The sequence below is a fragment of the Mesoplodon mirus genome (genome assembly GCF_964341445.2).
Source record: "Mesoplodon mirus genome assembly, chromosome: 18".
Lineage (NCBI taxonomy): Eukaryota > Metazoa > Chordata > Mammalia > Artiodactyla > Ziphiidae > Mesoplodon > Mesoplodon mirus.
Genome location: NC_138994.1, coordinates 63,792,783 through 63,807,246, shown reverse-complemented (window position 1 = coordinate 63,807,246; position 14,464 = coordinate 63,792,783). Strand labels below are relative to the sequence as shown.

The following is a 14,464-nucleotide window of genomic DNA, read 5'->3' as shown; positions in this document are numbered from 1 at the left end:
GTTATGACTTCCCTGAGCTGCAGCAAAGAGGTAGTAGTAGCTGGTTTAAAAAGTCACTGTGGTTGAGTCTATTAGTTCTTGAGTCATAGCCTCCCCCAGTTCATCCCCATCCCCCAGTTCATCCCCATCCCCCATACCCTTGCTACTTAAAGGTTTGGCCTTTTGCCCATGTAGCTCTGGTTGGGGCTGCCACCAGGCGAAACCCCCATGCCCCAGGCAGGGCCCCTCAGGTCACCGAGGCTCTCCTCCACCCCCAAGCAAGCAGAGAGCTCTTCGGGTGGAATTGATGGTGTGGGTCTGGCTTCCACCAAGGCGGGCTGTGTGGACCACAGGAAAGGGCTCAGGACCTCAGAATCAGGAGATCTGGACTTCTCGTCTGGTCAGCTGTGTGGCTTCGGAGGGACAGTCTTCTCTGTCCTTCAGTTACCCCATCCATAGGGATATGGGAACCCTCATTTCATGGGGTTGTTGAGGATAAATGAAGCCGTATCGTGCCCAGCCAGTGCTGTATTTTGTCAAGTTCAAGCTGCCATGGGTGGTGGGATGCACCTTGTCTACCATCCGGAAAGAAAAAATATACACTGTTAACTAAACCACATTGTGAGATGGATCCCACTTTCAGGATGTTAAGATGTGAAAAAAAAAAAAAAAAAAAAAAGTGTGTCTTCTAATCAACAAAATACAGTAATATATACTCATACTGGGAGCTATTATTAGTAAGGTACTGGGGAGCCCCGGGCAAATTACCACCCAAGTAGGTATCCAACACCCTGCCACTTGGGACCCCTTCCTGCCGGTGACCGAGAACATAGCTAGACCTGCATCTGTGTGTGACTTGAGCCATGGCACCTGCAGCCTCCTCCTTGGACCCCCAGCCAAGGGAGCTGGATTATCTTTGAATTTCTACCTCCCAACAAGATCTGTGCACTGGACTCCAGCCCTCATTAGCTCCCAGCCCTCCTGAATTCCCCAGCTACTATGTTGAGGCCATCTAGATGCCTGCTGAGACAGGGCCTCCTGGGAGGTCCCCAAATGTGTCCCCCGTTGGGAACCAGCTCAGCCTGAGGTCCAGGCAGAAGGGGGAATCAGACCACCACTCAGGGAACAAACTCACAGTCTCACGACCTGGCTGGCCTGTAGCCTCCCCAGCCAGGCTGGGGTCTTCACCGAGCTTTCTCTGATGCGCTTGCCAGAAACTGCCAGGGCTGCCCTCTCTTTCACCCACTGGCACACTTTGGCACCCGGGGCCTCTGGACTCTTGGTGGAGGAGGGTGCCATCTGCTGTGCTGTAACTGAAGCCCTTGCTTCTTGCTGCTTCCCTTAAAGTGATGTCACCGATGAAGCCTAATCCTTTGGCAAGATGGCCTGACCTGACTCCATCAGTCACCTGGGTCACCATCTCTGTGGTGCACTAGGCCTGCATATCAGTCCTAGAATCACCACCATTGCCACCACCAACAGTTTGGCTGATGAACTTGGCTCACGCAGAAACACTTTTTTTTAAGTTTGTTAACGAGATGAGGTTTCAGTGATTTAAACTTTTCTTGTCGAAAGAGCAGAAAAATACATAACACTGTTAGGGATTTTTAGAAGTGAGACTGTCAACCATTAAAGCTTTGAAATCTATTCATTCAACAAATATTTATTGAGTACCTCCTAAGTGCCAAGCATTGTTCTAGATGCTGAGAAGGCACCAGGGAAAGAAGTCTGATGTCAGGGAGTAGACCTCCTAGTGACCCAGCAGACACACTGGTCGATAAATGACTTGGAAACCGTGGAACTGATGTTTAAATACCCTTGAAGATTTTCTCCATACTTCGGGAGGTCTCATCAAAGGGAGGCTGATGAGCGTACAGTTGCAGTTATTCTTTCTTGATCTCTCTTGCTGTGGCAGCAAACGTTCTTGGGAGGAAACCTACAGCTGTTTTGGTTTTAGCTTTCATAGCCTTTGACAGAATCGTGGAATAATCAGCCCGATGGGAATTCCTTTAAGAAAGCGTACGAGAGAAGAGGAGGAATCATCCGTAGGTCAGTCTCCCTGCCTTTGAGCTAGACAATACCAAAATCAACTAAGACCCTCAGGAAAGGTATTTTTGCAGCTCTCAGACTTTGCTCGGTGCCTCGCCCACCCAGTGCACTAGAATCTGTTTGGTTTTTCTTAACGAAAGTGGACTTAATGAAAGCAAACATGATTATTGTTGATATATCTGATTCCTCTTGGCCTTCTCAGCCGTATAATCCTACTGCCTCTAACTATCTTGACCTCGCTGGGCACACACTATTTAACATGTTTGGTAGCAGTGATAGAGAAATAGCTCATTGCTGAGGCTTTGAAGAAAAGCCTCACCCTGCGGGCCCAGAAGTGGAGAGACATTGCTGACCAGCTGAAGAAAGCCAGAGGCATTCTTAGCAGCGCTGTGAAATCCTGACCCAGTGTTCCCCAACATTAAGCCCCTCGGAAATGAAAGCAAAAAAAAAATTTTTTTTTTTTGTCTGGAAGGGATGAGGAGCTCTAATCTGCTGGCATTCGCTGATCAGAAGGAGATTGGCTGGAACATATAGCCGCATGCCTAGACTCATTTGTAATTTCAACTGGGATTTGTCTTTCCCCAAAATATCTGTTGAGGTCATCCCCAAGGAGGTCTCCATTTGTTCAGCTGTTTTCTAGTAAACAGAGGAAACTCAAAATTCAGCTTTTCATCTTCTATCTAGAGCAGCACAATGCACTAGAACTTTCTGCGGTGGTAGAAAGGTCCTATATCTGCACCACCCAAGATAGTGGCCACTAGCTACATGTGGCTATTGAGCATTTAAGATGAGGCTGAAGAACTGAAGCTTTCTTTTTATATAATTTAAATTAAGTTAAACTTTAACGGGACAGCACAGGTCTGGAGGAACCCCTGCAACTCCAGATGATTCTGGGGGCCCAGCGTCCTTGTAGACTATGGCCTGGAAAGGGCCCTTGGCACTTGGTGTCGCCTCTGTGTGCAGACCTCATGGAGCCACCGTGGTGCCCCAGGCAATGCTCTGCACACCACGCAGCAGATGTGTCACACGCTGGCAGCTCCCTGGATAAACAGCCCTGTCTCTTGTCTCTTTCAAGTTGACGGCCTGGTGGAAGCTGTTTTCTGTGACTCTTGAGTAGCTGAGTAACAGAGCCTGGAAAAGGATGAGTCATGTGCAAACATCTTCTAGGGTTGGAACAAAGATCTAGAACCACAATTCTGAGAATTCTGCCAGCATCCCAAAAGGGGGGTGCCCCCAAATGAGCCAACTGGCAAATTCAAATTCTCTTGTTGATTTCTGATTTTTTTTTTCCCTCACAATGGAAAGCCTGTCTGCAAGAAAGGTGGTCATCCAGGCAGAAGGCTTGGTTTTTTCCTTTTTTGACACGAGATAATTACTGTGGGCTTGATCAGGCATCCAGAGTACTGGAGCAAATAAATTGTGCAGTGGCCAGTGAGGGAGGGGCCCGGCTGCTAATGGAAGCGGTGGCTGGGTCATCTCAACGTAATGTGGCTTGATGGAGCGTCCGCATGGGTCTGCTGTAATGTGCTATGGATACGCAGCCAGCCAGTTTCCCCCATGTGGCTGGGGCTGTGAACCGCTCGAGCAGAGCTGGGCTGCACAGCAGTAAATGAAGAGGAAAACTGAAGTCATGTTGTATTATAAGTTTATGATGTCACCTGCCCGACCCAGAGGGTGTTCGGTGATGGGGGGTGGAGATAAGGTCCCCCACTCGGGCAGAGGCCAAATTCTCATCTTTGTTGTACAGGAGACAATTTTGACATGCCCGGGAAGATTGGGGTGAGGCCCCAAACTGGGGTGACCTTGACCATGCTTTTCCTCAATCCTGGTGAAGACTTGCAAGTGTGCCAGGAAGTAGGCAGATACGATGGAATCATACTGGTGACTCGAATCAGGGAGGGACTGGGCGTTCCACCACCCTCCACCCCACTCACTCACCCTGAGGGAGTCTCGAAGGTGACACATGGGCTTAGGTTTTTGCTGTCACGTTAACACTAAAATATTTAAGACCCCCAGCACTGAAGTTAGAGGCAAAGGAGTCATTTTTCACTAGGAAAGCCCTTGGGCAGCAGTGATTTGGCTGTTTGCATATAATTCATTAATCAATATTGTTGAAATAATGATAAGAAGTCTATTGCTGAAAGATCTGATTTGATAGCAGGTGATTAATTTGGAGGAGAATTGGGCTGGCCAGCCATGAAATAAATACCAAGGAAGGAGCCAGTGTGTGTGTGTCCACTTAAGGCACCCGAGTGCCCGTCTCTGTCCCTATTCTTGGTCCCTCTGTCTCTCTTTCCCTGTTGGGCGCCACAGCTCAGCGACTCACTGGGGTCTGTTCCTCTGCAGTCAGGACAAAGCTGCCAGGTCATCCTGGCTGGTCTGGGCACCCCTCTGTCAGCAAGGCACCAAGTCCTGGGAAATAAACTCATGCGAGAAGAGCAAGCAGCAAGACCCTTGTGGGGCGTAAACAGATCAATTGGCCAGTGAGCTGTGACTGCAAATTTGCAAAGGCTCTGGCCGAAGCGAGGGAAAGGAGCCACAGCTGGTCTCTGTTGAGAATTGGGGCCCATCAGCACTTCAGGGGACCTGCAAAGCTTTCTACAGATGGCAAGACTCAAGCTCCCAGAAGGAAGGGAAGAACCCCTAGGGCATGGCCTTGGGCCAGAGGCAGGGCTGGAACCCATCTCCTGACGTCTAGTCCAGCAAACTTCTGTCTTAGGTCTGATGACAGATCTTCCGGTCAAGGTGAAAACTGTGACACCAACAAGCAGAGGAAAGTGAAGGAGGGTGGGTCCCATTTCTGGACCCCCTTCAGCATAAAAGCGCTATGAACAAGCAGCAGGAAGACCCGCAAACTCTAACTGGTGATGCTGCACCCAAGCTGGAATTTAGTGAATGATCTTGGTCTTCAGCCAGGGTCAGAAAATGCTTGTGACATGTGAGAATTCACCTTGGAAGTGGATGATGAGACCCCAGAGCCTGGGTTTAGGGTGTTTAAGTTGCTGTATGGAGCCACAAGGATACATGTGGAAAGCTGCCACTTATGGGCCTTATGGTTGGAGGGCGTGGAGAATGTCCTAAACCCGCCCCTCAAAACGCTTTCTTCTAGCGTTTTGGTGACAAAGCAACAGAAATAACTCTGGCTGCTATAAACAGTAAAAGAGATTACTAGGGGGCTTCCCTGGTGGCGCAGTGGTTGAGAGTCCGCCTGCCGATGCAGGGGACACGGGTTCGTGCCCCGGTCCGGGAAGATCCCACATGCCGTGGAGCAGCTGGGCCCGTGAGCCATGGCCGCTGAGCCTGCGCGTCCGGAGCCTGTGCTCCGCAATGGGAGAGGCCACAACAGTGAAAGGCCCAAGTACCAAAAAAAAAAAAAAAAAATTTTTGAAAGAGATTATTGGAAAGGGCTTGGGCAACGGACAGAAGTGCCAGGAAGGCTGGGGAACAGGCAGGAACTGGGGAGCTGGGCGGTCAGGCACAGCCCCACCAAGGGACAACCCAGGAATGACCTGATTAGGGGGCCACTGTTGCCACCAATGGACCCCGGGCTCTGCTGCTGACGCCAGAAGAGATTCTGAACCGTCCGCCCTCCTCTGCCCCCCTGGCACCTGCAGAAGACTTGCCCTGGCCCAGCCCGGGTTCACAGTCTGCTTCCCAGCTGCCAGGCTCAGCAAGGGCAGGAGGGAGGCCTTTCTGCTTCCATGATGGGAGGCAGGCCTGTCTCCAAGACTCAGACACAGAGAAGGGAGTTCAGGTGCTGGGCAGCCGAAAACAGCCCCAGGCGTCCCGCTCAGAGGTCAAAGCAGAGGTCAGGCCGGCAATGGTGGTGGTGGTAAAGTAGGTGGTAGGCTGACCAGGGTGGTATTTTAAGAGTGTGAATGGACTCAGTTTCTTCTGTACTGAGCGGAGGGAAGCAAAGGGAGCCTGGCAGGCTGGGAACGGGGCAGCCATGGGTCTGCTATGGCCAGTGGAATTTCCGTCCAAGAAGGTTACCCCAGCCTTCTTTGTAGCCGAACTCAAGAAGTCGGGACGTGAGGAGTGAGGGTCTGAGTGGGCACCACAAAGGGTAGGGAGCTGCAGGGGCATCTCGTGGGGGGCTGGTAACTGGTAACTGATCGGAGGCGCCCACAGGGACGCCAGGACTTGCCGGTACTTTCCTCTGCACCCCACGCCCAGTCCAGCAGCGGTTTCCACAGACACCCCTCGGTTAGCCTGCACCCCCACGTAATCTGCTGAGACGGGAGCCTGGAAGGAGCGTGCTTGCTGGGAAATGCCTGTCGAGGCTTTGGCTTCATGCTTGTGGTACACATTTAGCACAGCCAGGCCCGCCCTGTTCTCCCAGGGCCTTGGGAAGATACGGTGGAGTGTCCCTGCTTGGACGTGGCTTGGTCCCTGCGTCCCCCGGGCCATGGCTCACTGGGCCCAGTGTTTTTCCAGAGGCACAGAGTCAGCCCCTGAGTTTTGCCCCTAGACTGTGACCCCACCCCGCGTTCCTTATGCTCTGTCCATGGTGCTGGCGAAGGACTTTAATCTCCTACTGTCAATAGCCTTAAGGTAAAGTACATACAGGGTAAGCTCTGCAAATGTCAGCACCCGGCGCGGGCCGAGGGTCTGGGGCTAACCTGTGGCATTTACTCTGCAGGTTCAAGACAGTGCATGGGCTTTGGGGGTCTCTCGGCCCAAATACGGGCTAATCACCAGCAGGCTGACAGCAGTGCCCCACCACGGGCGAGGGGTGACCCAGGCCCTGGGTAAAGACCCCCACGGGAGACAAGTAATTTTGTGGAGGAAAATAACTCGGACTGTGTCTCACTCCCGCCCTCCCTCGGACTCCCCCAACCTGAAGCAGCTGCACTAACCGACGTGGTCTTTCTCTCTGTGTTCAAGGCTACCCCAACTTCGTGGCAACCTATGGCCGCGGCTACCCTGGATTTGCTCCCAGCTATGGCTATCAGTTCCCAGGTGAGTGGCTTTGTCTCCCAGGGCTTTGGGGACATGGGAGGTGGGCTGCATTGGGGGGAGGGGGACCCCTAAGGAGAACCAACTCGTGCATACATCCATTCACGAAATGACCTACAGGTGCCAAGCTGCAGATCCACTTGACCTTGTATCCAGGTCAGGATGCAGCCCAGTTTCTGATTAGCTGAAGTATTTCACTGGTTGAGAGTGGCTTGTAGGGGAAAGGGAAGGAGCCCTCCCTCTGCTTGCCCTCCCTTTTCTGAAACCTCTTGCAGGTTCTCTCTCCTCGGGGAGGGGACTGAACTCGGGGCCCAGGGTTTTCTGTCACCCGCGCCTCCCCCGCATTCACGTGCCTTGCTGTCTAGACCGCACCTTCCTTCCTCCCCTGCTCCGGCTCCGGCGCCCTTCTGACATGTGTGTGGGGTGTGCTCTTGGGTTTGGGTCTACTCTCTGTCCTGAGTGATGGGGGCGGGGGTTGGTTAGATTCTCCCTTCCCTCCGTGTGGGCGTCAGAGACTCAAGGCAGAGCGCCCAGTGATACCCACTCGCATGCCCAGGCTGCTGTAGCTCCCATGTAACCGGGAGGACTCTCACCTGTGGGGCAGCGGGGGCCGTGGTCCTGCGGGGATGGGGGAGGGGCGTGAAGGAAGGGATGTTTTATGGGGCTTGCTTTTCCCTAGAAGGGGGGAAGCCAGCCTTCCCCAGACCTGGAGTACAGCAAGAATGTACTGGGGTGCTCGGGGGTGTCTGTGTTCTAAGGACAGCTGGGGTGTGTAGAAAAGATGCTAGGAGCAGAGTTGTGCCCTCTTGGTTCTGTGTCTTGGGAGGAGCCGCTAGGGAGCTGGGCTTCCACTCCTGGTTGGTCATCCTCCTAAACCCGGAGGCCTGAGCTGCAAGGCGGCAAGGCGAGCAGGACATGGCCCTGGGGGGACAGCGCTCTGAAGGCAGTGGAGGGCAGGGCGCGCGGTGTGCGAGGGGCCGGTCCCACCTGTGCCTCAGACTGAGCTTCGGGTGGGGAAGGGGTGTGTCGGGGGAGGTCAGGAGGCATGTGGGACACTGAGAGCCATGCCCTATGGGGGGCAGATCCTCAACCAGCAACAGAAGCCCTAGGCTCTTGTCCTGGCTGCCCATGGCCATAGGCAGGTCACCCAGCATCTCGGGGCCTCTCTTTTGTCTTCTGGAAATGAGGGGTTTGGGCAGGATGGTCGCTGGGGTCCGTGCACCTTTCTGATTGCGGGGGAGGCGGAAGAGAACAGCAGGTACAGAAGCAGAAGTTCAGGTGGAGCGGGGTGCGTGGGGGGACTTGCCCACAAGTGCGTCCCCGGGGCCAGGTGGTTTTCCCACCAAGGTGGGCCCCTCAGCAAGCATCCTCAGCTGCCCCAAGGGAGCCCTCCGCACCGCTTCTCTGCTGCACGTGGCAGCTCAGGTGGCCACGGGCCTCTCCAAGCAGGACACCAGACACCACAAGCTGAGAAGCCAGCACCGGGCCAGGCACGGTCTGCACCTCCTGTAGATTTTCCCTCTACAGATGGGGACCCTGAAGCCTGGAGAGGTAGAAACCCTGTTCAAGGGGTCACAACCAGTAAGGGGCAGGGCCAGGATTGGGACCCAGGTGGCCTGCGTCTTACCTGCCATACCCCATCATCTTCCTACCATCCGTCTGTCTAGTACAACCACACTAGCCACATGCAGCTACTAAGGTTTAAATTTAATTTAAGTAAAATTAAGTAAAACGGAAAATTCAGTTCCTCGGCCACACTAGCCACACTTCAGTTACTCAGCAGCCACGTGGCTAGTGGCTACTGTCTGTGCAGAATATAAAACGTTTCCATCACCACATAAAGTTCTGTTGGATGGAGCTGTTCCAGAGCCTACATGAAGAGGTGTGTTATGATGAGGGGTGCTTGGTCCCCACACGCACATGCATGCACGCATGCCCAGGCACATGCACGCCTCTCCTGGAGAGACCTTGTGTGTTGCCATCCCTGTTTTCCGTTCCTTGCCTGTCCTGCTCAGCCCAGAAGCTGGTGGTGGTTTTGGGGAAACCTTTCCTCTCCTTCCCTCCCTGACCTTCCTCCCCAGGGGATAAGACGGTGTGCAGGGTCACACATCCTGGCTCGGTGAGAGCGCCTCGCTGCTCTGTGCACGTGGTGCAGCCTACCTCCCTTCACCATCAGGTTGCCACTGCCCCCTCCGTGTAGCACTAGTCCCAGCAAACAGTTAAGGATCCTAACACGGTATAATTTGGGGGAGGGGTGACACAGTGGACCCCTTGCTCAGGCCCCCGTCTCATCTGAGAACCTGCCCTCGGGCCCCCATGAGCCAGCCCAGGAAATATCTGGTTGAATTGTGTCTCAGGGACCTGCATCCTTGGGTCTGCCCTCGATAGACACGTATGCAGGACAGACAGAGATGCAAGAGTGACCAACCGAGGCTGGGTAGGATGAGATGGGGTCCCCCAGGTGCCTAGCCCTGCACCACAAGCCAGGGCTTTGGGAACAGAGCCGGTGGGAAGGTGGTGGTAAAGGGACATGGAATGGGCTTGGGGTGACCCTGCCCCTGGAGGAGTGGCCTCCTGTGGAAAGGTAGCTCTGTCTGCTGTCCTGGAGCCTCCAGCAGCCGAGGATTCTAGCACACAGTGCCCAGGCAGGCCCCTGTGGTTTTCCAGACTCCTCCTGGAGCCTCGGCCTCAGGGGCAGGGAAGCTTTGCAGTGTTCTGACGTGAGTCTCTTGCCCCGTGCCAGTAAGGAATGTCTTCAGTGGATCTGGCCAAGGGGGCTGGGGCGCAGAGGGGTGACCCAGGGGAGGGCAGCCCAGCTCTGCCCTCTCCTCGCCCCTGTCAAGGTGGCTCTGCTGACCCCCTCCCCATGCCTGTGAGTCAGCGACGTCAGCACAGCTGGTCTCATCCCCACCAAGCTGTCCTGGTGTCTTTTCTTCGTGGTGTTTCTTTTCCATGTTCTCAACGGTGCCCACTTCACCCACTGCCCACCTCGTCTCTCTTGTGATGCGTGTACCTCCCGCACCCCTCCCAGCCCTTCCTGAATCCATCCTGTGGGGTGATGCGAGGTAGCTAAGAGCAGCGGAGGGACACCCCCGTCCTGGAGGGCTGCTGAGGTCTGCATCCTGTGTGTCCTCAGCACACACCGAGTATCCTGCATCCCCTGCAGGACGGTGCCGCCTCTTCCCCTGAGTTGGCCCTCTCTGTGAATCCCCATCTCATCTGCTGGTGTCCCTGCTTTACCTGCGTGACCTGGGCTTTGCTGCAGACCCCTCTGGTTGCACAGCTGGTATTAAGAAATGCCTGTCTCTGCCCACCTCTAGGCTTCTATGAAAATAAAGGAGAGCTGCTCCAATAAAGGGGGCTGTGGGCTTCAGATAACTCTTAGAGTGGGAGTGGTTCTCTTGCAGAGAGACTGTGATGATCAGCCACCGTGGACGTGGCTCCTCCTTCCCAAGCCCAGACGGTCCACCGCGTGCCCCTCACCCCCAGCCCAGCCCTCGTGGATCGGTGTGGGGACTGGACTTATTCACGATCCTGATCGGTGGTCTCTCTTTTTTCCCCTTTGGACCCTCATTTCAGTTCAATCTGTTAATTTCTCTTCTTATTTCACTTTGCAGACTATTTGCCGATTTCACAAGACATAATTTTTATCAACTAGCTCTTAAGAGAGGCATAACAAATTGGGGTTTGCTACCATTACTAGAGAGAGGACACAGTCCCTGCCGGGGCCACCCCGCTGCGGTCAGTGCCCACTGAACACTGTTGTAGCTGCCTGTTGGACCGAGTGTTCTTTTTCTCATTTTTAATTCTTGGAAAAGACTCCTGTCCTCAGTGCTTCTTGCAGTTTTTTAAAAGCAATTTTATTCTCCAGTCCCCTCCCAGTTTGCTTCTCGTATGCACTGTGAACACCTCCCCACGTATTCCGCCTGCCACCCTCCCAGAATGTAATGGGGCCAGAGGGAAACTTCTCACAAACTTTGTAGAGCCTTCCTCAAGGGAATCTAGGAAGAAGGCCTCAAAGTGTTTTAAATAATTACCAAATAGGCTTGTTGGGGCATTTCATGGGTGAGCTTTTAAGTGCTGGTGCCCACAGGGGTTGGGGATATGTGACTTGGAGCACCTATGTCCTATGGCGGACAGAACCAGAAGTGAACACACATACACACACACACACACACACAGACTATTCTATAAATACTAATGTGAACGATCTAATCTGGAAGAAAAATTATATAAACATTATCTGGTGGTCTTTGTCTTTGGGGGCCGGCCCCTCAGTGGTTGCTGCTATAATAATGCACATCTGTCTTCGGGAAGGAACAGTGGAGGCACCCGGGTGCTGCCCCATCTCAGGCCCTGTGGCCACCGATCCACACTGGGTCCCTCTTTCCCTAGCACCTCTGCCCTCACCTCGCTGCCTACTGGCCTTGCATTCCCTGCTGGCGTCAAGGGCCTCTTGGCCCACTGGGGTCAGAGGGCACAAACACAGAGGGTCTATGCTGATCAGGTCGGTACCCCTGATGGTCACCCCCAGAAGGGCTTCCTTTCCCAATGATCCTGATCCGTCCACTTCCCCACTCTCTTGGATTAACGAAGTACAACTCAGCTGGGCCCTCAAGAGTCACCCCTTGTTCACGCTCAAGGTTTGTGAGAAGTGCCCTGCGTGCTTCCGTCGGATGCATTCAGTCCATCCTTTTGAATGTCAGTGTCCTTTAGACCCAACCTGTGCAGTCGTGTTCATCGCATTAAAGATGCTTGATGTAATCATTGGTTACTTTCCTTTTCTTTTCCCTCAGGCTTTTTCATGAGTGCTATTTTTTCTTTTTAATCTGTATGGCTTTTTTTCCTCTTTATTTTGGTCTGCTATGAATTGCTTTGCTTTGGCGAACTTGTCCTAGTATGCTTGCCTCACAGACGTTTTAGCCGTTGTGAATTTTCTTCACCTCTGTAAATAGTTCATCTGTGCTTCTCCCTATTGCCGTTTTATTTTTACCCCTGTAAGCAACTGAGGTAGAAAAATAAATTGTTTACCACGGACGTGCTGTGTACTGCCGTCTCTTAGCCTGACAGTGTCCTGCTCTCGCTCCGGGGGAGGTGAACGCACTAAATAACCGGTACCAGTGACAGCCTACTGCCGTTTCTGAAAGCATGCGCACTCCCCCTGGCTGCCACCTGTCCGCAGCCCTCTCTGCTTCCTCGTGTCCCCTGCACTTGCTCGAGGTGGCCCCGTCCTTGAGCCGCGGCAGAGCGTCTGCATGCAGCAGCTGCTCGGTCCGCTCCCATGCCCCTTCCTCTGCCATCACCCCCTGCCCTCAAGTGAAAATGCCACGGAACACCTGGAGCCCCTCGCATCTATGCACCAGGTCTGTGTGAGCCCATGCACGCACTGTGCACACCTGCCCACGTGTGGTTTGCACGTAGCTTGCTCTCCTAACTCCCCTGTACGGTGCAGGTCCGAGGAGGCACCTGTGTTGCTGGACATGAAGCTAGAAGATCTCATTTCCAGGTGCCACTTGGCCACATAGTAGCCATGTGACCTTGAGCAAGTGACTTAGCCCTCTGAGCCCTCGGGATTATAATAGTGCCTAGTGAGTTAGGTTTTTAGAATTACCTAGGGTAATGTGTATATGTGAACATGCCTTATAAATCGGTGAATGCTGTACAACTGGAAGTTTCAGAAACAGTGGGCACTGGTGTTCGTATTCTACCACTCTCCGGAGTGGTTTTCTCTTCCGCGTCACCCCCGATGAAGCTGCCTGCTGGAGGATCTACTTATCAGTGAAAGGAATGATTGAGAATCCCCAAGGGAGTTGCTGGGACTTCTTGCTTCACCCCTCCTCTTCCCTTCCTCCCTCCCCATGTACTGATCATCAGGCAGTGGATTAGGTACCAAATATCTGGACAGGAATAAGGCTAGCTCCTTCAGGATGCTCATGGTCCAACTGAGGGAGAGAGCCAGTGATCAAACCCATCGAGCATCATGGGACAGGTGCTTAGCTAGAGAGAGGGAATCTGTCTCTGCTATAAGGGGACAAAGACAGGCTGCTGGTCCTGCCTGGGGTGACACCACTACTGGGTCTTACAAAGTCAAATAAAATTAGCTGGGTAAAGAAGAGAAGGAAGTGTATCCCAGGTAGAGAAATGACATGCTTAGTCACTGAATCAAGTATTTTTTTAAAAGAAAGAAAATGCAATATAATAATGCCTAGGCAAAATAAGAATTTGTTTTTTCTCTCCAGTGTAAAAGAAGCCTGGATGTGGCTCCACAGTATCAAGGGTCTGGGTTTCTTTTATCTTTGTGTCCTATTCTCTTCAGTGTAAGACTCCATCTTATAGACTAAGAAGGCTGCTCAAGCTCCAGCCATGACGTACTCATCCCAGAAGAACAACACATCTCTTCCCTTTAATACCACTTCTTAGAAGTTACGTGTGGCACTCTGCTTAGATCCCGTTGGTCAGACCTTAGTCACATGGCCACTTTTAGCTGCAAAGGAACCTCAGGAATGTCTTTATTCCTGGTAACCGTGTGCCAGCTAAAAACAGGATTCTGGTATTAAGGAAGAAGAGTGAAGTATTTATTAGGGGACACTTAGCAAAATCTCTGCCACAAACCTGAAAGGGGCTGCGGTGCAGGTCCCAGGGGTTAAGGGCAGTTAATGGGGTGGGGGTGGGTCAGGGGAGACAAGGTTAGAAAGGGGGGCAGGTTCCAGAATTCACATTTGATCCACAAAACAATGAAAAGCCCTTAGAGGATTTTAGGTAGAGGAGTGATGCGGTCAGATTTCCAAAGTGAGTCAGAAGGGGTTTGGAGAGGTGCGGGGGGGCAGTGAGGGCCCCATGTGGGTGAGTTCAACGGAATGCTCCCCTCTCTCTGCACTGCCCCTCCTCCTCTCTGCCTCATCCTCTCTGGGTTCTGTTCCTCTCCCCCTGCCTCAGGTTGGCTGTGGCCCTTTGGGGGTTTTGCAGCTCTACTGGGACAGCAGGTGAAAAACGTGTCTGAGCCACAGCCTCGGCTACTGAAGTGACCTCAGACACGGGGCCCTCGGGGCAGCCGGGAGAGTCAGGCCAGCACCCCTGGCTCAGTGCCGCCACCTCCCTCCTAGGATGATCGTGTGGGAACAGCCGGGTGGTACAGGTTCCAGGCGGGGAGACCCTGGGACTCTGGTTCAGGAAGTGCCAGTTTGTGCTTCTAGGTCCTCAGTGACGGGAAACAGATTTCATTCAGGTGCTGATGTTGACTGATGGGGACTGGCTTCCTGGAGCACTGGCTTAAGAATGATCTTGAGGCCAAGTCTTAGCTCAGCAGAAAGGGAGCTGTGGTTGATGAGTGATGCCTGCATGGTTGCTGGATCCGGAACTCACAGCTGCTCACCACGTATTTTGCCTTCCATGTCTCCAGTCTAATGATGGATGGTTCTCAGGTGCTGGTTGATTTTTGGTCCCTCTAAAAGATGGTCATTCTGTTCCACACCGAGGG

The 14,464-nt window shown here is 53.1% G+C and overlaps 1 protein-coding gene across 3 annotated transcripts in view; it reads left to right on the top strand.

Moving 5' to 3' along the window:
• Window positions 1-14,464, top strand: part of MSI2 (musashi RNA binding protein 2) — a 392,697-nt gene that overhangs the window by 335,451 nt on the left and 42,782 nt on the right. For all 3 annotated transcript variants that reach the window (XM_082603568.1, XM_082603567.1, XM_082603566.1), the window contains exon 10: window positions 6,916-6,990. In XM_082603568.1, coding sequence (XP_082459694.1) covers window positions 6,916-6,990 — 75 coding nt within the window. The remainder of the gene's footprint in view (window positions 1-6,915; window positions 6,991-14,464) is intronic.